General features: G+C 37.1%; 1 protein-coding gene across 9 annotated transcripts in view; it reads right to left on the bottom strand.

Moving 5' to 3' along the window:
• AK9 (adenylate kinase 9) overlaps positions 1 to 24,125 on the bottom strand; it is a 184,126-nt gene that overhangs the window by 107,516 nt on the left and 52,485 nt on the right. For 8 of the 9 annotated variants that reach the window (XR_007724864.1, XM_050786818.1, XM_050786816.1 and 5 more), the window contains 4 exons: positions 23,507 to 23,605; positions 14,788 to 14,927; positions 14,527 to 14,707; positions 2,280 to 2,424 (listed from right to left, as the gene is read on the bottom strand). Coding sequence is in view for 8 of the 9 variants with exons in the window: in XM_050786818.1 (XP_050642775.1) it covers positions 2,280 to 2,424; positions 14,527 to 14,707; positions 14,788 to 14,927; positions 23,507 to 23,605 (565 nt within the window). In the remaining variant the exon portion in view is untranslated. The remainder of the gene's footprint in view (positions 1 to 2,279; positions 2,425 to 14,526; positions 14,708 to 14,787; positions 14,928 to 23,506; positions 23,606 to 24,125) is intronic. The other variant, XM_050786819.1, reaches the window with a different exon arrangement.

Below are 24,125 nucleotides of genomic sequence, written 5' to 3'. Positions count from 1 at the left end.
CACCATGTTAGCCAGGATGGTCTCGATCTCCTGACCTTGTGATCCGCCCGTCTCGGCCTCCCAAAGTGCTGGGATTACAGGCTTGAGCCACCGCGCCCGGCCGCCTTTTTTTATTTTATTTTATTTTTATTTTTTATTGCCTTCTGCCCTCTATTAAAATGTGAGCACCACAAGGACAGGGACTTTATGTGTCTTGTTCTCATCTGTATTGCTGGTGCCTAGAATAATGTCTAACACAAAGTAGGTACTCAAGTATTTGTTGAATGAATTAATAAATTCATTTTGTCCAGCCTTAAGTAGGTTGAATAACAAGCCACTTTAGTAGTCTGAGCCAATATTTCTCCAGCCTCAGTTTGTAAGTTGTCTGAGATATTTTCAATTTTTCAATTTTCAATTTTCATTTTGAAGGTAAAATTTTGATACTAAAAATATAACTTCACTCTAGATTGTCTAGATAACTGTTTGGATGGCATGCGATATCAGTGCTGGTCTTTTTGTTGTTTTTTATAATCTCTTGGGCACCATTATTTTATTTGTTTATAGGTTAACAGGAAAGAAGAGAGGCAGATTTATTAGGCAAATACTGTGTCCTCATCTAGCAAAAACTCAACCTTGCCCATGTAGGGAGAAGTAATTTCCTTGCTATTTAAATAGTTTCGAGCACGGAAAATGTTGAGAAGCTTCCTAATTTATATAAAAAGTTAAAAAAAAAAACTGATAGCAAACTCTGACAAATAGAGAACACCTCTCCCCACGCCCACTATAAACCAGTCACATCTAAGAATGTAGGGAAAAAGTCCTAAATAAACAAACAAAAGTAAAACAAAGTATGTTATAAGAATAATGAAAATGGGCACAGTGGCTCATGCCTGTAATCATGGCACTTTGGGAGGCCAAGGCTGGAGGATCACTTGAGGCCAGGAGTTAGAGACCAGCCTGGAAATCATACTGAGAGCCCTGTCTCTGACAGAAAAAAAAAAATCACTGTGATGAAGTAAGGTTTATTTCAGAAATACAAGAATTGTTTAATGTTGGAAAATACATTAGTATAACTGATCAGTAGGTCAAAGGATTAAAAACTTAATGATTATCTTGAAAGATGCTAGCACTACATTTGATAATTTTCATTCTTTTTTCTTTTTCTTTTTTTTTTTTTTTGAGACAGGTTCTTTCTCTGTTGCTCATGCTGGAGTGTGGTGATGTGATCATAGCTCACTGCAGCCTCAACCTCCTGGGCTCAAGTGATCCTCCCACCTTAGCCTCTTGAGTAGCTGAGTCTACAGGTATGGACCACCACACTCAACTAATTTTTTTTTTTTTTTTTTTGTAGAAATAATGTCTCCCTTTGTTGCCCAGGCTGATCTTGAACTCTTGGCCTCAAGAGATCTTCCCACTCTGGCTTCGCAGAAGTTGGGATTACAGGTATGAGCCACTGAACTTGACTGCATTTGGCAATTTTCAATATCTATTCCAGATAAAAATACTTAATAACCTGAAGGAGAAATATTGACAAGAACCCCTTTAAAGATGCTCAGTATCACAACCACTATTTGACATTCCAGAATTGCTCATCTACATAATTAGTCAAGAAAGGAAATAAATATAAGTATTGGAAAAAGAGGGGTTTAAACTATACTTCTTTTCAAATTATATGATTAGCTCTCTGGAAAACCCAAGAGAATCAACTGAAAGTCCATCAGAACTAGAAAGTAAGTTTAATAAAGTAGAAAGTTATAAATAAACATATGAAAATCAAATAGCTTTCCAACACATTGAATAACTACTTAGAAAATATTATAAAAAGATCCCATTCACTAGTAATAAAGTGACAAAATATCTGGCAATAAGCTTATTAAGAAAACTGTAGACAATACATGAAGAAAGATACCAAATATTATACAAAGACAAAAATAGACTAAAAAATGGAGATTTCATGTTTGCATGAGAAGATTTAATAGTAAATATGAGAATTCTTACCAAATTATTATATAATATTAACACAATCCTCCCATTGGGATTTGTTGTAGAACTTGACAAAATTCTACAAGCATCCTAACTGAATCCTTCTGATTCATTTCCTTAGAGGTCTAGAATTGAATTTTTTTTTCTCTGCTTTTGAATTGGTTTATGTATATTCATTCCTTTGACCATTTGTTAAGAGTCTATCATGTGTAAAGTGCCAAGAATGCCAAGATGAGCTAAACAAAGTCCTTGCTTTCAAGTAGCCAGGCTTAATTTTTATCTAAACTTAAAACACACATTTTAAAAAGATGTTTCACCTTGTTTTCTCGCTTGCAGTTCCATGAGAAGCTTTTCTTTCACAACTTTAATTGCTGCTGCAGTGGCCTCAGCTATGGTATTTTCTACTAATGTTTCACGGGCTTTATCAAAACGTGGCTGAATAAGTTGGGCATAGTCGACTACCTGCAAAGAATATTTGAGAAAATCAATATAAGCAGGAGTTATTGTGACTATAAAACACATTGTTCATCTATCTTTCTATATCTACCTGTATTTCTCTCTCTATTCCAAAAATATTAATACTACTTGAGATATATTTGGAGTTATGTTCAGAATTCACCTATTTTTGAGTACTTGCTTTAATAGAAATTCAGCCATATTTTTCATGTAGGATATTTATCTGTATATGTATTTATCATGTAGTATATATATTCAGATTATGTATATATATTTTGACTTAACAGAAGTTAAAACATAGATATATATTTTTTAAATCAATGTTGTATGTATAACTTACATACAATAAAAGGCATACATCTTAAGTACATAGTATGATGAGTTTTAACAAATATATATATATATAAACCACAATCAAGATATAGAACATTTACTGGGTGTAGTGGCTAACATTTGTAATCCCAGTACTTTGGGAGGTTGAGGCAGGAGGATCCCTTGAGGCAAGGAGTTCGAGACCAGCCCAAACTTTTACATGACTCCCTAAATTCTCTTATGCTCCTTTGTTGTCAATCCTTTCCTGCCTCACCCCTTCCCCAGCTTTCATTCGTGGCCCCTGGCAACTACTTTCTGCTTTCTTTTACTATAAATTAGTGTTGCCTTTTCTAGAATTTCATATAAATGGCAGCATACAGTATGTGATCTTTTTCAGGTTATCCCTCCTTAGCAGAATGTTTTGGAGATTTATCAGTGCTATTGTGGGTATGCTTTTTATTGTTGAGTGGATTTCATTGTATGAATATACTACAGTTTTTTATTCATTTATCTATTGATAGACATTTGGGTTGTGTTCTAGGTTTTTGTTATTATGAATAAAGCTGTGATGAACATTTGTACAGAAGTCTTTTTGTGGTTATATGTTTCCTCTTCTCTTGGGTAAATACCTAGGAGTGAAATTCCTGGGCCATATGGTAAGTGTGTATATAACTGTATAATAAACCATCAAACTGTTTCCAAAATAGTTGAACTATTTTACATCCCTACCAGAAATATATGAAAGTTAGTTTCCTTGCATCCTCACCAACACTTGGTTTTGTGAAGCTTTTAAATTTTCCACTGGGTGTGAAGAAGTATCTCATTGTAGATTAAATTTACAGTTCCCTCACCATGAATACTTTTGAAATTCTTTATACATGCTTATTCACTTATTTTCTTCTCTTTAAGCATATGTTCAGCTTTTGTCTAAAATTGTGTTAGAATAATTTCTATGTTCCGGATATAAGTTGTCAGGTGGATAATAGATTTAATACAGAATATTGGGGTCTTAAAAATAGGATTCTATGTCTCTTTAATTAATATTTACAGATCTCTATATTCCCATTCTACTTTTCTTTTGGTAGGCTTACACTGCTTTATTCCATGACAATAAATCTTCATCCACATCATCAGTTTTTAGTATGTGCATATTATTGCATCAGATGAATATGTTACAATTTATTTAACTAAAATATCAATACATATATGGTATACTATATATACATAATAGTACATACATATACATATATACCATATACTATATATACTATTCCTACGTATACATATACAAACAGATACATATATATTTATATACTTGCTGATAAGAGCATAACCATTAGGCATAGCAATTGGAAATACATATACAAGCCTAAAATCCATGCATATCCTTTGAACTGTCAATTCTGTTTTATGGATTTTTCTTAAAAAACTGTCAAAGATATGTTCATAATTTTGTTCATCATAGCCTAGTTTATAGTAGCAAAAATGTATATACCAAAATATAGATAATATATGTGTATTATATATTATCTATATGTGTGTTATATATTATATATGTGTATGTATATACTATAGTTATATATAGTATACACACCATACTATATACATTGTATGCTATGTATATAATATGTAATATATATTTTATATACTATAGTATACTATAGTATATTATACATTATAATGTATAATATTAATATCAATATAATATGTATTAATATAGTGTTATATTAATATTATATTAATATATATCAGGATAGTAATACATTAATAATATATTAATATTAAATTGCATATTATATATTAATAATTTATGCATAGTATGCTATATATGTATACATGTGTATTATAGGCATAAAATATATATGTATATAATATAATATGTGTATTATAGATATAATATATACATATATGATAATATGTATAAAATGTAGACAATATATAATACACATATTATAGATTATATTTTGGTATACACATTTTTGACACATAAACTAGGCTATGATGAACACAATTATCTACATATCTTTGATAGTTTCTTTAGAAAAATCCATATAACAGAATTGGCAGTTCAAAGGATATGCATGGACTTTAGGTTTGCATATGTATTTCCAATTGCTATGCCTAATGGTTATACTCTTACTAGCAGTCTATGAGAATGTGCTTCTCCCATCCTAGGTACACATCAAAATTTGGTGTTTTTAGTAATCTTTTAACTCTTACAATGAGATTGATATGACAAGTCTCTGATTTTTGGCATCTCTATCAGGGAGGTAGTATCCTTTTGCTAATGTTTAATGGCATTTGTATCTATTATTCTGTGAATTGCCTGTTTGATTTTTTTTCTATTGGGGTTTTATCTGCATATTGATTCATCTTTTTATATCTTAAAATGATAGTTCCTTTATCTGACACATATTGTGATGTGATGGGTTTAAAATAAGTCCACAAATCTTTTGACACACCTCCCTTTGGAAGGTGGAGCCTAATTCTCCTCTTCAGTGTAACTAGAACTTAGTAGTGACTTGCTTTAAATAGAGTACGATGCAAGTGATAGCGGATGACTTTTAAGACTAAGTCATGAAAGACATTATAGCTTCCTCCTTGGTTTACTCTCTCTGAGGGTAGTCAGTTGCCAGGTCATGAGGACACATAAGCAGTCCTATGAAGAGATCCACATAGAAAGGAACTGAGGTCTCATTCATGTGACTGAGCCATCTTCCAGCCCCAGCCTAGTGTCAGATGAGTGCAGCCCCAGACAACATCTTGTAGCCTCATGAAAGAACCTAGGACAGAACCACGTAGCTAAGCCACTCCTGAATTCCTGACTCAGAGAGACTATGCAAGATCATCAATGCTTACTGTTTCAAGTTGTTAGGGTAATTTTTTATGCAGTAATAGATGAGAAACACACACATGGCAAATATATACTCAGTATTTTCCTCTGTATGCTGCCAAAAGTTTTAGTTTCCTTCTAATTTTTTTCCTTTTTCCTTCTAATTTACACTTCAAATAATCTGAAATTACCTGGATATAACTTTTTCTTCCCCAAATGATGAATTAGTTAGGAATCTTAGAGACACACACACACACACACACACACACACACACATTTCTTCTCCCACATCCCTCCATAAGCCTCCAAGAATTAGATAATACATTTAAAAATATATATGCATTATTCATGTTATGCTTATAGAACAATTATTCACAATTACATGGAACACGTTCATATTTCTGTTCTCACAGGTTTTTCTTTTTATGGGGGTTGCTTAGTTTTCTATATACCTATCAATAATGAATTCCCAAACTCTTCTTCACAAGTATAAATTTCTGCTTGAAAATACATCAGGTAATCATCTCCCTGGAGCTATCTCTTCTAGAAACTTCTGGACTCCTACCCCAAACTGGATTGGTTATTTTCCAGACTTCTAGGCCTGCAGAACAACTGACATCATGAGTTCTCCTTCCCCCACCATCTTGGAATTTTCTAACCCTCTTGATGCATGGATGCCCTTTTGCTTCTGGATCCCATGTCGCCATCTTGGTTTAGGCCCCCATTTTGATGCACCACATCCTCTAGTAGCTTCTGACAAAGAATACATTAGAGGTAATTTTTTTGCATGTGTGACTGAAAATGCCCTCATTGTATCATTAGACTTCGTTTGCCTGAATATAAAATTCTAGGCTATCAGCCACTCCCCCCCCAAAAATGTCTTCTGGCTTCCAGAGTTGTGGGTTGAGAAGTTCCATGTTATTTGAATTCCCAGTCCCTTCCATGGGACCTAGTTTTCGTCTCCAGAGTCTTCTAGGCTCATTTTTACAGAAGCTTCTGGATCTTTGCCCCCACTGTCTTATAATTTCAAAATGATGTCCCTTCGTGTGGGTCTTTCTCCATCCATTTTACTGGGCATTTACTGTGTCATTTCTATCTGGAAGCATGTCCTTCAATCTGGAAAATTTTCTGCAGTTATTTCTTTGGTAATATTCTTTTCTCTGGTAGCTCCTATAAGAATTCCTATATGGATAATGAACACCCTAGACTGACCTTATGGTTTATTTTCTTTTCTATTCTTTTTTCCATTTGTCAATTTATACTAATTTCTAGAAGGTAACTTTAATTTCTACCTTTTAACTCTTCTATTGAATTTTTCATTTGTGTTATATTTTCTTTTTTAATGTTCTTCCATCTTGCATATATTTTAATTTCAAAGGACCCTTTTTGTTTTCCAAGTGTTCCCTTTTCTGTTTCTATTATCCTGATCTAGTTTCTAGATTCAATAATTACTCTTATTTTCCAGAACATATTAATAATTGGAAGCTTCATTTGCATATTGTTTCTTTAGTGCTTGGGTGATCTGGCTTGGCAATTGTAATATGAAACTCTTAGTCATCAGAAGGCCAGAAAGTGACTTTTATCTGAAAATGTCTTTGTGTTAACTCATTTTTCAAGGACATTTTTCACTTGCTATATAATTCTAGGATGGCTTTTCTTCTTGTAGTTGTTTAAAGCTCTTGTTTCATTTTTTTCTGATTGCCATTGCTTCTGATGAAAAGTTGGCCATCATTTGTATCAATGTTTTCTTCTATTTAATGTATCAATTTTTCTGTGGCTGCTTTAGGGGAGGGATCTCCCACCCTCAGGCCATGGACCTGTAGGAACTGAGCAGCACTGCAGGAGGTGAGCAGTCCGATGAGCATTACTGCCTGAGCTCTGCTTCTTGTCAGAGCAGTGGCAGTGTTAGATTCTCATAGGAGCACAAACCCTATTGTGAACTGCACATGCGAGGGATCTGGTTTGTGTGCTCCTTATGAGAATTTAATGCCTGAGGATCTGAAGTGGAATAGTTTCATTCTGAACCCATCCTCCACCCCCACAACCCAGTCTGTGGAAAAACTGTCTTCCATAAAACCAGTCCATGGTGCCAAAAAGGTTGGGGACTGCTGCTTTTGGGGTTTTCACCATTAAATATGATGTATGTAGGCGTGGTTTTCCTTGTATTTATCCTGTTTGGGGCTTGCTGAGATTCTTGGACCTATAAGTCAATCTATAATTTTTTGGTTTCTGTTTGGTTTCTTAATTTAAGTAAAGTTGACAATGATATCTTCAAGTATTTTTTTTTCTGTCCTATTTCCATTATCATCTTCTTCTGGGACTCCACTGACTCACATTAGACAATTTGATTTGTCCCACAGGTCCCTGAAGCTCTGTTCATTTTTTTCAATATTTTTTTCTCCCTCTGTTCTTCAGACTGGAAATGTTTTATTGATCTGCGTTCAAGTTCTTCCACAAATTCCAATCTGCAGTCAAACTAATTCAGTAAAACGTTCAGTTTGGTTTTTATATTTTTAGTGCAGGATTTCCATTTGGTTCTGTTTTAAGCAGTTTTTTCATTTATCTTAAGAGATTCTCTATTCTCTTATAAAGACCTTAAGCATATTTATAACACCCATTTTAAAGATTTTATCTGCTAAATCCATCGTCTGGTCCATTTCAAGGCCAGTTTCTATTGTCTCCTTTTTTCTTGATATGGGTAACGTTTTCCTGTTTCTTTGCATGTCTTGTAATGTATGTTGGACATTGTGGATGATACACGTTATTAGGGACTTTGAATTCTGTTATCTTCCTCTGAAGACTGTCAATGTTGACTTTTGTTCTATCAAGTAGTTCAGTTACAGTCATGTGTTGCTTAACAATGGGGATACATTCTGAGAAATGTGTCATAAGGTGATTTTGTTGTGCAAACAGCATAGAGTGTACTTACACAAACTTAGAGGGTACAGCTTACTAAACACCTAGGCTATGTGGTATAGCCTATTGCTCCTAGGCTACAAACCTGTACAGCATGTTGCTGTACTGAATTTTGCAAGCAACTGTAACACAACATTAAGAATTTGTCTGAACATATCTAAATATAGAAAAGGTACTGTACAAATATGGCATAAACATTTTTTAAATGCTACACCTGTATAGGGAACTTACCATGAAAGAAACTTGCAAGACTAGAAGTTGATCTGGGTGAGACAGTGGGTGGTGAGTGAATAGGAAGGTCTAGGACATTATTGTATACTACTATAGACTTTATAAACAATGTGCACTTAGGCTACACTAAATTTATTTAAAATTTTTTTCTTTGTTCAACAATAAATTAACCTTGTCTTATAGCTTTTTCACTTTATAAACTTACAAAATTTTTAAACTTTTTGACTCTTTTTTAACAATTCTTAGCTTACAACACAAACTCATTGTACAGATGTACCAAATAGGTTCTTTGTATCTTTATAAGCTTTTTTCTATTTTTTGATTTTTAAGCTTTTTTTGTTAAAACCCAATACACAAACACACACAGTAGCCTAGCCCTACACAGGGTCAGGATTATCAATATCACTGTCTTCCTCCTCTACATCTTGTCCCACTGGAAGGTCTTCAGGGACAATAACATGCATGGAGCTATGACAACGATGCCTTCTGGAATATCTCCTGGAGGACCTGCCTGAGGCTGTTTTACAGTTAATGTTTTCTATAAGTAGAAGGAGTACATTCTAAAATAATGATTAAAAGTATAGTATAGTAAATACTAAACCATTAACATCATTATTATTGTCATCAAGTATTACGTAACTGTACATAATTGTATGTGCTATGCTTTTATACATCTGGCAGCACAGTAGGTTTGTTTATAGCAGCATCACAAACACATGAGTAACTTGTGCTATGATGTTACAATGGCTATGACTTCACTAGGCGATGAGAAATTTTCAGCTACATTATAATCTTGTGGGACCACTGTTGTATATGCAGCACATGACTGTATTGGTTTACCACACTGAACTTCTGTTTTTCGTTTTTTTGAGACAGAGTCTCTCCTTGCCGTCCAGGCTGGAGTGCAGTAGTGTAATCTATGGTCACTGCAACCTCCACCTCCTGGGTTCGAACAATTCTCCTGCCTCAGTCTCCCAAATAACTGGGATTATAAATGTGCACCACCACACCTGGCTAATTTTCGTATTTGTAGAGACAGAGTTTTACCATGTTGGCCAAACTGGTCTCAAACTCTTGGCTTCAAGTGAACCGCCCTCTTCAGCCTCCCAAAGTGCTGGGATTACAGGTCACTGCAACTGGCCTGAACTTCTATTTTATGCTTTATTAAATCCAATATTTGGAAAGCCCCCAAGTATTTCCCAATTTGATAGGATTCAATCTCCAAATTCAGTCCCCCAGATTTCATTGAGGAGTGGTTTTAGGCTTGGTAACGGAGGGTGTAGAGTAGGTCTTAATCTAGGTTGTAGTCCTTATTCCCAAGGGATGGCCTTTACAGTGTGTCAGCTCAGTGTTCTGGTAACAAGGCCTCTCCTTTGCAGCTAGGCCAGATGTCTCAAGTCCCTACACTCTTCAACCTCCAGTATCTGTTCTGTTCACAACCTGTAGGAGCCATCCTTCGACAAGCTTTGTGAAGTCTCCTTTGAGAAGCTCTTGGCCACGCACACTTGGGCCTCGCTCCCACCCTACTCACGAGCAGCCCCCTTCTCCCTGCCGCTCTGCTTCACAGTGCAGGCTCCTTCAGAACTGAGCTCAGCCTCCTCAGCTGCATAGAAGCACCATGCTCTGCTTGTCCTGTCAGGAAACTGCCCCCATCCACACAGATAATTGAGGTAACCAAGTAGCTCACCTCATGAATTTCTCTTCCCTCAGGGATCACACATTAGGAGGGCTAGTTCCCCTGTCATGGCTGTAATTTAAAGATTCTTAAAAAGATGGTAGCCATGTACAGTTCCATCAGTAGTTTTTAAAACTTCCCATTTATACATGTTCTCATTAGAACAAAGGTTGTCATTCTTTTGACATGGGTGAAAATTTTCATCTTACTATTATTTTATGTTACTTATCTTCTGATGAGGTTAGGCATCTTTCATAAGTTTTTTCCACTGATAACTCATCTTCTGTGGTTTTCTCTAGCTATCTGTTGCCTATTTTCCTAGGGTTGCCTATCTTTATCCTTTTGATCTATAGGCAGTCTTAAGTATACAGTGCCAGAAACATGTTTTTAGTTATACTTGTTTTGAAGATCTCCCAGGCTACTGGGTTTCATTTAAAAAACAGAGGCCTTGTATCAGAGAGAAATGTTTTATGCTCTGATGAAATATAATTATCAATCTTAAAAAATTATTTTGGGGGATTGTCTAATTGCTGCATAATAAAGTACCTAAAAACTTAGGGACTTAAACAAACAAAAAATATTATTTCAGTTTCTGAGGGTCAGAAATAATAATTTTTCATGATTTTATTTTATTGTATTTTATTTTACTTTTTTAGAGAAGAGGTCTCAACATTTTGCCCAGGCTGGCCTCAAACTCCTAGACTCAAGAGATCCTCCTGCCTCAGCCTCCCAAAGTGCTGGGGTTACAGGCATGAGCCACCATGCCAGCTGATTTTTCATTACTTTAAATGGGAAATTTATAATGCATTATACCGTGACTCAAATTCTATAATGTAACTAAAACATAAGCAAAGGTCTATTACAAGTAACAGGCAATCATGTTGTTTGGATGCAAAATGGTTAAAACATCATTATGTGATCACCAAACAATTAATATGATTGGTGATACACATTTGTTTTCCATGCAGTAAAATGGTCTTTCTTAGGGCCAGCAACATTTGAGACTCCGTTACTGACACATGAGGGAGTTTTCTAAACACTCACACTTGATTTTGACATTCTACCACTTGTATTTGAAATGTATCACCTCATCTTTCCTGACTATTATAAATTTAAAATGTAGAATTTTCTTTTGGAAATGTAAATATAAACAGTATTTGAAAAATGTTGTATTGGAAGATATGTGTGGTCTATGTTGTTTGCACATTAAAAACCAGGTGATGCTTCACAGGAAAACATTATATGGGAATACATTTTAAGGGTATGTTTGAATTATAAGACCCTTGTACTACTTAAGAAGTATAAAAGTACCAATTTATATTGGAAGTAATATGTCAGGCATTATTTCTTGGGTGACTCTTTAAAGAAAACAATATATAACATGCAAGATAATAGAGAAAAGTTTTAATTAGTTAAAAATGGTATTACCTAGGATAGCATCAAAACCCATCAAATACCCAGAGCTCTGTGCAAATTTCTACACAGGAAACTCTAAATTATTACTAACATAAATTAAAGAGGGCTAAATAACTGGTAAAATGTATCATGTTTATGGACTAGAAGAGTCAATATTGTAAAGATGTCCATTCCTCCAACTGATGTGATGCTATCCCAGTTAAAATCCCAAAAGATTTTTCTACATAAAATTGCAAAGGGCTAAGAATAGCCAATGCACTCCTGAAAGAGAACAATAAGATAGAAGACCTTGCTTTATTTGACATCAAGACTTATTGTAAAGTTAAAATAATTAAGTCAATGTAGTACTGGCAAAATACTAATAGAATGATGAAATAGATCAGTGAGGCTCGGTATGGTGGTTCATACTTGTAATCCCAGTACTTTGGGAGGCCGAGGTGGGAGGATCATTTGAGGCAAGGAGCTCCCGAGATCAGCCAGGACAACATAGCAAGGGCCCATCTCTACAAAAAAATACGAAAATTAGACAGGCATGGTGGTGTGCATCTGTCATCCCAGGTATTCAGGAGGCTGCGGTGGGAAGATTGTTTGAGCTCAGGAGTTAGAGGATGCAGTGAACTATGATGGTATCATTGCACTTCAGCCTGGGCAATACAGCAAGACCTTGTCTTAAAAAGAAAAGAAAAGGAAAAAAGAAATAGATCACTGAGCCCCAAAAGAGACACACATATGTATAAAGACATGATATAGGACAAAGGGGGCAAACAGTTGATAACGGATGATCTTTTCTTCAATGATCCTGAAACAACTGAATATCTATATGAGAAAAAGTAAAACTTACGCAGTCCTTCACATTATAAGAAAGTAAGTCTAGGCGGATTATATATCTAAATGTGAAAGTCAAAACAATAAAGCTTTTAGAAGTTAATATAGGACAATATCCTCATGATGTTTAGGTGCAAACATTTTCTTAAGTGTCACATAAAAAGCACTAATGATAACAGACAAGGTTGATAAATCATTCCTCATTGAAATAAAGAACTTCTGTTTATTAAAAGATGCCATTAGAAAAGTGAAATGGCAAGCCACAGAGAGACAAAGAATAGTCATAATGAATATAATCAACAGAGAACTTGTATATAGATAATATTAGGAACTCTTACTAATAATATACAAAAATACAACTAAAAATGGGCAAGACAGTTGAGAAAACACTTCAAAAAGAGAATATCTAAATGGCCAGTAAACATATGAAAGAGGTTCAACCTCATTAGCCATTAGGGAAATGCAAATTAAAACCACAGTGAGATACCACTATACACTCACTAAAATGGCTAGAATTAGAAAGACTGACCATAATAAGAGTTGACAGGAATGTGGAATAATGGAACTCTTATACACTGCTGATAGTATTGTGAACTAATGGAACTACTTTGGAAAACAATTTGGCATTATCTACACAAGTTGAACATATGTCCATGTGTGCACCAAGAGACACATACAAGAATGTTTATAGTAGTGTTATTTACTCCAATCTGGAATCAATCCAAGTTTTATTAGTGCTCAAATGTGGATAAATACATTATGGTATAAGTCAATCAACAGAATACAATAAAACAATAAAAATGAATAAAATGCACCTACATTCAATAGTGTGGACAAATATCATAATTATAATGTTAAGTGAAAGAAGCCAGGCACAAAGAAGATAAATTGTTTTAAGCCTATAAAGTTCAAAAAACATGCAAAACTAGCCTATGGTATTTGGACGTATGCTTGCATGGCAAAACTGTAAAAGAAGTGTGGAAGTGAATGCCATAAAATTCTGGGCAGTGGTTACCTTAGTGTGGAGAGTGAGGAGACTGGTATTGAGAAGAAACATGAGAGGGCTTCTGGGTGCTGGCAACATGCCAGATTTGACCTGGGTGGTGGTTACATGGGGGTTCATTTTGCGATAACTCAGTGAGCTTCACTTTTCTGTTTGTCATGTTTCACAATGAAAAAGTTAAAAGCAAATAGAAAACAATACTCCTGTGCTTAAAAGAATGCAGCAGCACTCTGAACAACTTCTAACACCTTCCTGTGGCCTGAATTGCTCCGTCTTTAGCCATGATCTTGTGCCATTCCTTCTTGCATAGGCAATCCTCAAGTCACACTGCCCCTTCTAGAATTCATCCACATTCCAATCCTTCATCAAATCTTTTGGCTCTGCCTTCAAATTATATCCCAAATATGCTTGTTTCTTACCACTTTTACTGCTATCACTCTTGTCTAAGCTAAATATAATTTCATTTACTGAGAGTGGAGAACAAGACTACTGAGGGAGAAGGTGTCAAGGTGTTGGGAGGATCATCTTTGTAATAGTGAAATCACCATGAATTAGGACAGGAGTGAGTATAGAGAGAGTGAGAGTGAGCCAGGAGTAGTGAAACCCAGGGGACCAAAGATGAGTAGAACCAAGAAAGCTAATAGGTGGCAGAGTCTGAATGACACGATATTCACATCAGGGGGCTTTTGGGAAGCAGGGAGGGACTCTGGTCCAGAAGCAGCAATAAACAACAAAAAGAATGCCTTCCCTATTCCAAGTCCAGTGGAATAACTATTCAATTGAAACATGAAATTTTAAAAACTGAATACAAATAAAATCCTACAAATTATAATCAAGTATAGATAGATACATGACAGATAGATAGATAGATAGATAGATAGATAGATAGATAGTTACCTTTCCTTTGTAATTTTCTGCAAGCATATTGCAAAGTGTTGTTTTCCCTGAATATTGAGGTCCAAATATGAATACTTTACATGGTGGTGCTGGCATAGGTGGAAGCAGATAGGGACGTGGATTCAATACAAATGGTTTTAATGCTTCTTCTGATGAAAGACAGTAGATTTTACCTAGAAAACTTAAAATATGCCATATTAGTAAGCAACTGAAAAGATGTATGAGGAAGTTTTAAAATTAGGTTCTGAAAATCTTACTTACCTCACAGAATAATCCGGTAATCCTGAATAAATGTTACCATCTTTTAAATTCACAGGACATGTACGTCCCCATTTACTTCTCTGCCATCTGTATCTTGCTGCAATAAGTTTATAAGATGCAAGAGTACGAAATAGCTCATCCTGTGAATTGCAAATACTACATTAAAAATAGAAGCATAAATTTTGCTGAAATTAGGAGTATTAAATATTTCATTTATTATTTTATAGTGCTTTACTATTTAATAAATAATTTGAAAAGGAAATTTTGGCTTTTTCTTAATTGCAACATTCTGCACTTGTCCTTGATTTAATAAGACTAGTTTACATTTATGTTAAAATATCTTTAAATTCTACTGAGCAATTTCTGTCATATGGTAAAACAAGCATAAGGTAGAGAGTGCATTTTCTATCATCTTCCTTAGAAAACAGATTCTGAAAAATTCTTATTAAAATTTTTTGAAAATGTACCAGCTTCTTAGCTAATTTACCTTGGCTTTTACATATGCCTAAGATGTTATGTACAGATTGTTTTTGCATTTACTTAGCTATAAGTGGTTCTTTAATTCTTAAAATGTAAAGTCTCCTTCATTAGCAATCCTTTCTGTTGGCGACCTCCAGATAAGTTAAGAAATACTTTTCTACAGACTGCAAAATTCTGTAGAAAACTGCTAACTCTCAGTTGGGAACATGCTTATTTTATTTTATATTTATGCTTATTTTACCATATGATAGAAAGGTTGCTTGAAAGGTTCATCTGTCCTTGTGGTTCCTTAGCAGGGGATGAGAAAACTGTGAGAGATGGCATGGTGAGTATTATGGTTTGAATGTCCCCTCCGAGACTCAGGTTGAAACTTAATTGCCATTGTGATGGTATTAAGAGGTAGGGCTGTTAAGAGGTGATTAGGTCATGAGTGCTCTGCCCTCATGAATAGATTAATGTCCTTATCTCAAGAGTGGGTAAGTTATTTTGAGGGTGGACTTATTATCAAGGCAAGTTCAGCCCCCTCTTGCCCTGGCTTTTGCACTCTTTTGTTCTTCCACCTTCCACAATGGGAAACCCAGCACAAAGGCCCTCACCAGATGCTGGTGCCATGCACTTGGACTTCCCAGGCTTCAAATAAACTTACTTCTGTGAACCAAATAAACTTATTTTCTTTATAAATTACCTAGTCTGTGGTATTCTGTTATAGCAAAAGAAAATGAAGAGAGTGGGCAATGGCCAGGGGAAATCTGCTCCCCCCAACCCTCAGATGTGGGTCACACATGTATATGCTGGCTTCAGAGCTGACTATGCAATGCAGATGAGATTGTGAGCTATGATTTTCCCTGGACCACTGCAGCATCAGAGAACAAACAGGCATGTGCACTGCAGGGATGCTGCATGAATGTTCCCAAGTGAGAGCTGGAAGTGATGGCAAATATTAAGGAAACTGTCAGTGCTCAGGAGAGTTGCATAAGACCAAGAACCTCATCCATGGAGCACATTAAGCTACAGGCCTTCTCCACAGAGTTCCTGGACAATGAGCTAGGGACTGAAACCATGGCCAGTTAGGTCAGGAGGCAGTCACTCTTTCCTTATCATCCATATTTCCCGCCCATACACGAAAAAAGTATTTGAATAGACCGTATGTATTCTCTAAAAGGTTAAGTATTTGAATAGCAGACCAGACCATGTTCCTCTCTCAACTTCATGCCCGTGAGGCCACATGTTCAGCAGGTGCTGAGGGGAGAGGAGAAGATGAGCTTTTAAATAAATTTGAAGGCCGGGCGCGGTGGCTCAAGCCTGTAATCCCAGCACTTTGGGAGGCTGAGACGGGCGGATCACGAGGTCAGGAGATCGAGACCATCCTGGCTAACACGGTGAAACCCCGTCTCTACTAAAAAATACAAAAAAGTAGCCGGGCGAGGTGGCGGGCGCCTGTAGTCCCAGCTACTCGGGAGGCTGAGGCAGGAGAATGGCGTAAACCTGGGAGGCGGAGCTTGCAGTGAGCTGAGATCCGGCCACTGCACCCCAGCCTGGGCGGCAGAGCAAGACTCCGTCTCAAAAAAAAAAAAAAAAAAAATAAAAAAAAAATAAAAAAATAAATTTGATATTACAGGCTTCAAAATGGTCAGGACTGGCTTCTGGTTAAACAAAGCAGACTGAAAACATGAATTTATGTTTGCTGCTTTCCTAAAACCTCACTAAAATGACAGTAGAAGAATAAAAAAAAGAAATAAAACTCATGAGGACACAGAGAATGGGAGAAGAGACTAGAGATACTGATCAGGGCTGGCTATAGCTACACAATTTTTTAAGTTAGAAAGCAGATGGATGAGTGGTAACTGACTTATATCAGAGAAAGGTGAAAGAAAGCCAAATATCTGTGGAGCAAAGATAGGTATGGGAGGGGTAGGAACAACAAGGAGCCAGTGGATTCACTTTGCAAAACCCTGGAAAGACATGGGACCTTGTGATACCACGTACCTCTGAAGGGGAATAAATGGAGAGCAGAAAACAGTATAAGTGGAAGTCTTTGAAACAAGGTGCTAGTGCCAGAGCCATTCCCACTCTACTTGGTCCCCTCCCACCACCTCTCTCCCAGTGAGAAGACCAGAAGCATACTTTCTGGAGCGACTTAACCAGAGGAGCATGTGAGGGACCCCAGATACAGCCAAGGTAGTGGAGCAGGGGCAGAAGAAAGCTGGCCACTATAACCACTACCCTCAAGCTCTACTCCTACCCATCCTCTTGCTGAAGAACCTCTGGACCTTTCCATGATCCAGCAACTAAGGGTTAATGCCTGGCAAATGTCTTCAGCACTTCTGCCAGCTCTGCTGTGATTGGGTGAATGCTCGTGCACAGCACAAACTAATTTGCCAGGGCCAGAACAAAATGAAAATTATAGGACCCTTGTTCTACAATTAGTAAGAATTTCAAGACTGCAGCAGCAGAGAATTAAACTAAGCACATGGGCCTGTATGAAGTTCATGAAGCCAGCCCTGCCCCTACGATACAGCTGTTAAAATTTTTTAAATATCACCATTGGTTATAGGCACTTTAAAAGCATAATCTCATGTAATATTTATAATAACACGATGCCATAGGGATTGTTGTCCCTTTTTTAATATATACCATTGAATAAAGGGCAGCAAGGTTAAGCAGAGTCACAGGTCTGATAGGCTGTACTGCTGAATTCAAATCCAGGTCTATGTGACTCGAAAACCAAAACTTCTACTGTGCCAGGTGCCAGTCTGACCCTGTCCTTCCTCCTAGTGCACAAACCCAGGCCCATGTCCCCATCTACCTGCACAGCCCTTCCTCTCCAGCAACTCAGCAGAGGCTACAGTTCTCTCACACTTCACCAGGATGCTGGAGTCTACAGTAAGATCTCTGTACATTTCCTACCCCTTTAAACCAGTGGTTCTCTTCCCTGGCTGCATACTACAATCTCCTAGGGAAGATTTTTGGGTTTGCTTTTTGTTTTTATAATTGTGGTAAAATACACATCACATAAAATTTGTTTTTGTAACCACCTTTAAGCATACAATTCAGTGGTATTAAGTATATTCACTGTGTTGTGCAACCACCACCTGTATTCATTTCCAGAACTTTTCCACCATCCCAAACAGAACTCTGTACTCATAAAATAACTCTCCTTCCTCCCTAGCCCCTGGTAACCTCTACCCTACATTCTGTCTCTACGAATTTGTCTATTCTGTGTATCTCATATACGTGGAATCACTTGTTTGCCCTTTTGTATCAGCTTGTTTCACTTAGTATGTTTTCATGGATATTTTATCATATATAAGAATTTTACTCCTCTTTAAGATTGAATAATATTCCATCACACACACACACACACACACACACACACACACACACACACACTCTCTCTCCACATTTTGTTTATCAGTTCATCCACTGATGGACATTGGGTTATTTCTACCTTCTGGCTATTGTGAATAAAGGTGCTAGAAATATTGGTGTACAAGTATCTGTTTGAGTTCCTGGTTTCAATCCTTTGGGGGAAATGCCTAGAAGGGTAATTGCTGGATAGATGAGAATTCTATGTTTAACTTTTTGAGCAACCACCAAACTATTTTAAACAGCAGCTGCACCATTTTACATCCCCACAAACAATGTAAGAGGGTTTTCATTTCTCATCAACATTTTTTATTTCTCATTTTTTGAATAATAGCACCCCAGTGGATATGAGATGGCATCTTATTGTAGTTTTGATCTGCATTTCCTTAATGGCTAGTGATATTGAGCATCTTTTAATGTACTTATTGGCCATTTATATATCTTCTTTAGAGAAATGTCTATTCAAATCCTTTGCCCATTTTTGAACCGGATTTTTTTTATTGTTGTGGAGTTGTAGTTGTTCTTTCCATATTCTGCATACGAATCCCTATCAGATATATGATTTTCAAATATTCTTCTCCTTTCTGTGGGTTGTCTTTTTACTCTATTGATTGATGTGTTTTCCTTTTTTTGTAGAGATGGGGTTTCACCATGTTGGCCAGGCTGGTCTCAAACCCCTGGCCTCAAGTGATCTGCCTGCCTCAGCTTCCCATAGTACTGGGATTATAGGCATGAGCCACTGCACCCGGCCTCTACTCATAGTGTTGATGCAGAAAAGTTTCTTGGTATTTTTTCTTTTGTAGTCTGTGCCTTTGATGTCATATCCTATTTTGTTGTTTCACTTAATGACAGAGCCTTACCTTAGAAATTCTGTTTTAACTGGCCTCGGCGTCGTTATGTTTAAAAAGCTTCCTAGATGACCCCATTTTGCAGTCAGGGCTGGGAATCACTGCTTTAAATATTCCTACTATATTGATTCTCTAAAAATCACATGCCTTTAGCTGAAGATTATTCATCTAAAGTCCTTTAAAAACATAGGAACTTGTAGATCAATCAACTTTAATTAACCAGGCTCCTCTGGTGTCTCAAGAATTAAAGTAGGGGTTCTCAGACTTAAGTGGGTATTGTTCTAGATTTTGTAAAAATACATTTTCAGGTTCCATCTCCAGACAGTCCGGTTCAATCAGCCTGGGATTCGGGCCTCAGGATTTGTATTTGTAGTAAGCTTCCCAGGTGATTCTTTTGAGGTGGGCTTGACTGCCAGGTAGAAATGCTACTTAAGGGATATGAATAATGACTCCAGCGTACACAGCCATATCTTCGTCCCTTTTATGAAAAAGGAGGCAGGTCCACCTAGTTAGTCATACAGCTTATGAACTACAACCTTACACCTATGCCCCATGCATGCAATGCTTTCTAAGGACAAACTTTCTGGCCAGAAATTTCGTGCAGGTTTTATAGATACTTTTTCTCTTTCCTTCAGTGACGATCTAGATCAGGAGGCCTCAGTACCCAGTTTATTTTTCCCAGCCTCTGTTCTGACCAAGCTCACTTTTCTTCCTCTTCAGCACCAGTTCATATTGCAGAGGTCCCAGCTTGTATTCCAGTTATGTGGACCCACTGAGATCTTGTTATGATACGGGATAACAATGACCTCTTTCTTCAAAGATTTTAAAATTTGAATTATATCCATTTATGATCATGGCATATGTTTTGGTTTTTATTTTATTTTTATTTTTGAGACAGGGTCTTGCCCTATCACGTAGACTGGAGTGCAGTGGCACAATCATGGTTCACTGCAGCCTTAACCTCTAGGCTCAGTTGATCCCCCCACCTCAGCCTCTCAAATAGCTGGGATTATGGGCATGTGCTATCATGCCTGGCTAATTATTTTTTATTTTTTATTATACTTTAAGTTTTAGGGTACATGTGCACAACATGCAGGTTTATTACACATGTATACATGTGCCATGGTGGTTTGATGCACCCATCAACTCATCATTTACATTAGGTATTTCTCCTAACGCTATCCCTCCTCCAGCCCCACACCCCATGACAGGCCCCGGTGTGTGCCCTGGGTCTAAGTGTTCTCATTGTTCAATTCCCACCTATGAGTGAGAACATGAGGTGTTTGTTTTCTGTCCTTGCCATAGTTTGCTCAGAATGATGGTTTCCAGCTGCATCCATGTCCCTACAAAGGACATGAACTCATCCTTTTTTATGGCTGCATAGTATTCCATGGTGTATATGTGCCACATTTTCTTAATCTGGTCTATCATTGATGGACATTTGGGTTGGTTCCAAGTCTTTGCTGTTGTGAATAGTGCCACAATAAACATACGTGTGCATGTGTCTTTACAGCAGCCTAATTTATAATCCTTTGGGTATATACCCAGTAATGGGATCGCTGGGTCAAACGTACTTCTAGTTCTAGATCCTTGAGGAATCGCCACACTGTCTTCCATAATGGTTGAACTAGTTTACACTCCCACCAACAGTGTAAAACTGTTCCTATTTCTCCACATCCTCTCCAACACCTCTTGTTTCCTGACTTTTTAATGATTGCCATTCTAACTGGTGTGGTATCTCATTGTGGTTTTGATTTGCATTTCTCTGATGGCCAGTGATGATGAGCATTTTTTCATGTATCTGTTGGCTGCAAAAATGTCTTCTTTTGAGAAGTGTCTGTTCATCTCCTTTGCCCACTTTTTAATGGGGTTGTTTTTTTCTTGTAAATTTGTTTAAGTTCTTTGTAGATTCTGGATATTAGCCCTTTGTCAGATGTGAAGATTGCAATACTTTTCTCCCATTCTGTAGGTTACCTGTTCACTCTGATGGTAGTTTCTTCTGCTGTGCAGAAGCTCTTTTATTACATCCCATTTGTCTATTTTGGCTTGTGTTGCCACTGCTTTTGGTGTTTTAGTCGTGAAGTCCTTGCCCTTGCCTGTGTCCTGAATGGTATTGCCTAGGTTTGCTTCTAGGGTTTTTATGGTTTTAGGTCTAACATGTAAGTCTGCAATCCATCTTGAATTAATTTTTGTATAAGGTGTAAGGAAGGGATCCAGTTTAAGCTTTCTACATATGGCTAGCCAGTCTTCCCAGCACCATTTATTAAATAGGGAATCCTTTCCCCATTTCTTGTTTTTGTCAGGTTTGTCAAAGATCAGATGGTTGTAGATGTGTGGTGTTATTTCTGAGGCCTCTGTTCTGATCCATTGGTCTATATCTCTGTTTGGGTACCAGTACCATGCTGTTTTGGTTACTGTGTCCTTGTAGTATCGTTTGAAGTCAGGTAGCGTGATGTCTCCAGCTTTGTTCTTTTTGCTTAGGATTGCCTTGGCAATGCGGGCTCTTCTTTGGTTCCATATGAACCAAAACTGTGTTGCCTCATAATTCAATGTCAGACTGCTGCGCTAGCAGTGAGCAAGGCTCCATAGGCATGGGACCTGCTGAGATAGGCGCGGAATAGTAACTCCTGGTCTGCCGTTTGCTAAGACTGTTGGAAAAGCACAGTATTTCCCGGGGGAGTGTCCCGTTTTTCCCAGGTACAGTCTGTCACAGCTTCCCTTGGCTAGGAAAGGGAAATCCCCTGACCCTTGTGCTTCCCGGGTGAAGCGACACCCTGCCCTGCTTCGGCTCACCCTCTGTGGGCTGCACCTGCTGTCTAACCAGTCCCAGTGAGATGAACCAGGTACCTCAGTTGGAAATGCAGAAATCACCCATCTTCTGCGTCCATCCCGCTGGGAGCTGCAGACTGGAGCTGTTTCTATTCGGCCATCTTGGAACCCCGCCCCAAGTTTTTTTTAATTTTTTGTAGGACCAGAGTCTTGCTATGTCCCAGGCTGGTCTCAAACTCCTGGGCTCAAGCGATCCTTCCATTTCAGCCTCCCAAAGTGCTGGCATTATAGGCATGAGCCATTGTGCCCAGCCCTGGTATCCGTTTTTTAAAAATAATTTCTACTCATATAGGTGAAACTGAACTTCTCAGAATAGATCAAATCCTCCAATTAAAACTCCCTGTGGCACTTTTGGCAATTGGCAAAATGTGCTACATATGTAGCACATCAGTGTCAGGAACACATTAGTTACTTAAAAAAATTTGTGAATGATTAAAGAAATAGAGTTAAGAACTTTTATGTCTTCACATTCTTTGGTGCTGCAAACTTTTAAACTGAACTTGGATTTCTTTCTTTTTCATTGTTCCTATGTTTAATCGTTATGATTTTCTTTGTTTCAAAATTTGTGTTGTGTCTAATGTCTAAAAGGATATTGTGCTAATATTACAGCTTCTTCCCAGAAATCAAATCCATTTTTATAAAAGAATACAAATTAAGGCCACAACATACATATATATGATAAATATATATATTTATGTATATATGAATATATATGAATAAATATATATTTATGTATATATGAATATATGAATAAATATATATATTTACATAGATGAATATATTTACATAGATGAATAAATATTTATGAATAAATATATGAATATATATTTTATATATATATATTTTTTGAGATAGTATCTGGCTCTGGTGCTCAGGCTGGAGTGCAATGGCATGATCATGGCTCACTGTAGCCTTAACCTCCTGGGCTCAAGCAATCCTCCCATCTTAGCTCCTGGGTAGCTGAGACTACAGGTGCATACCACCACACCTGGCTAATCTTTTCTTTTCTTTCTTTTCTTTTTCTTTCTTTCTTTCTTTCTTTTTTTTTTAAGGATGGTTGCTCACTAGGTTGTCCAGGCTGGTCTCAGACTCCTGGGCTCCAGCGATCCTCCCATGGGATTACAGGTGTGAGCCACTGCACCCTGCCCACAACATACATTGAAAACTAGACTTTCAAACAGTTCCATATAACTTACATTTTCCATTGTGTCATTAATTTCTTCCTCTGCACCCTGAAGTTTGGTTATAACAGCTGCTCTTTTTAGGTTCAGATATTTAAGTCGACTCATAACAATCTAGATTTAAAGAATAGATATTTAACTACATTGGCATCTGAATATCTCAAATATTCTGAAACAGTGATGGGCTTATGAGTCAAGCCCATGCTCCCCCTGACTCTGGGTTGAATCTTTGCTTGCTTCATCTGGCCTCTGGCTGTTTGCTGACAATCCTTGGTATGTCTTGGCTTGTATATGCATCACTCCAATCTCTGCCTCTGTTGTCACAGAGCCATCTTCTCCCTGTGTGTCTGAGTCTCTTCTCCTAATCTATAGGCAAAGACCTTATTTCCAAATAAGGTCACATTCACAGGTATTGGACTTCAGGGTTTCAACATATGTTTTTGAGGGACACATTTCAACTGATAACAGTCTGCCCGCTGGTCCCCAGATATTCATGTTCTTAGAGGTCTTGGTATCTGGGACCTCTTCAGGCAAAGGGATGATTGCCATATGAAGATGGAGGCAGATATTGGAGTTATGCTGCCATAAGTCAAGAAATGCCGGTAGCTACCAGAAGCTGGAAGAAACAAAAATA

The sequence above is a fragment of the Macaca thibetana genome, chromosome 4 (genome assembly GCF_024542745.1).
Source record: "Macaca thibetana thibetana isolate TM-01 chromosome 4, ASM2454274v1, whole genome shotgun sequence".
Lineage (NCBI taxonomy): Eukaryota > Metazoa > Chordata > Mammalia > Primates > Cercopithecidae > Macaca > Macaca thibetana.
This window is presented reverse-complemented; position numbering and strand designations above follow the sequence as displayed.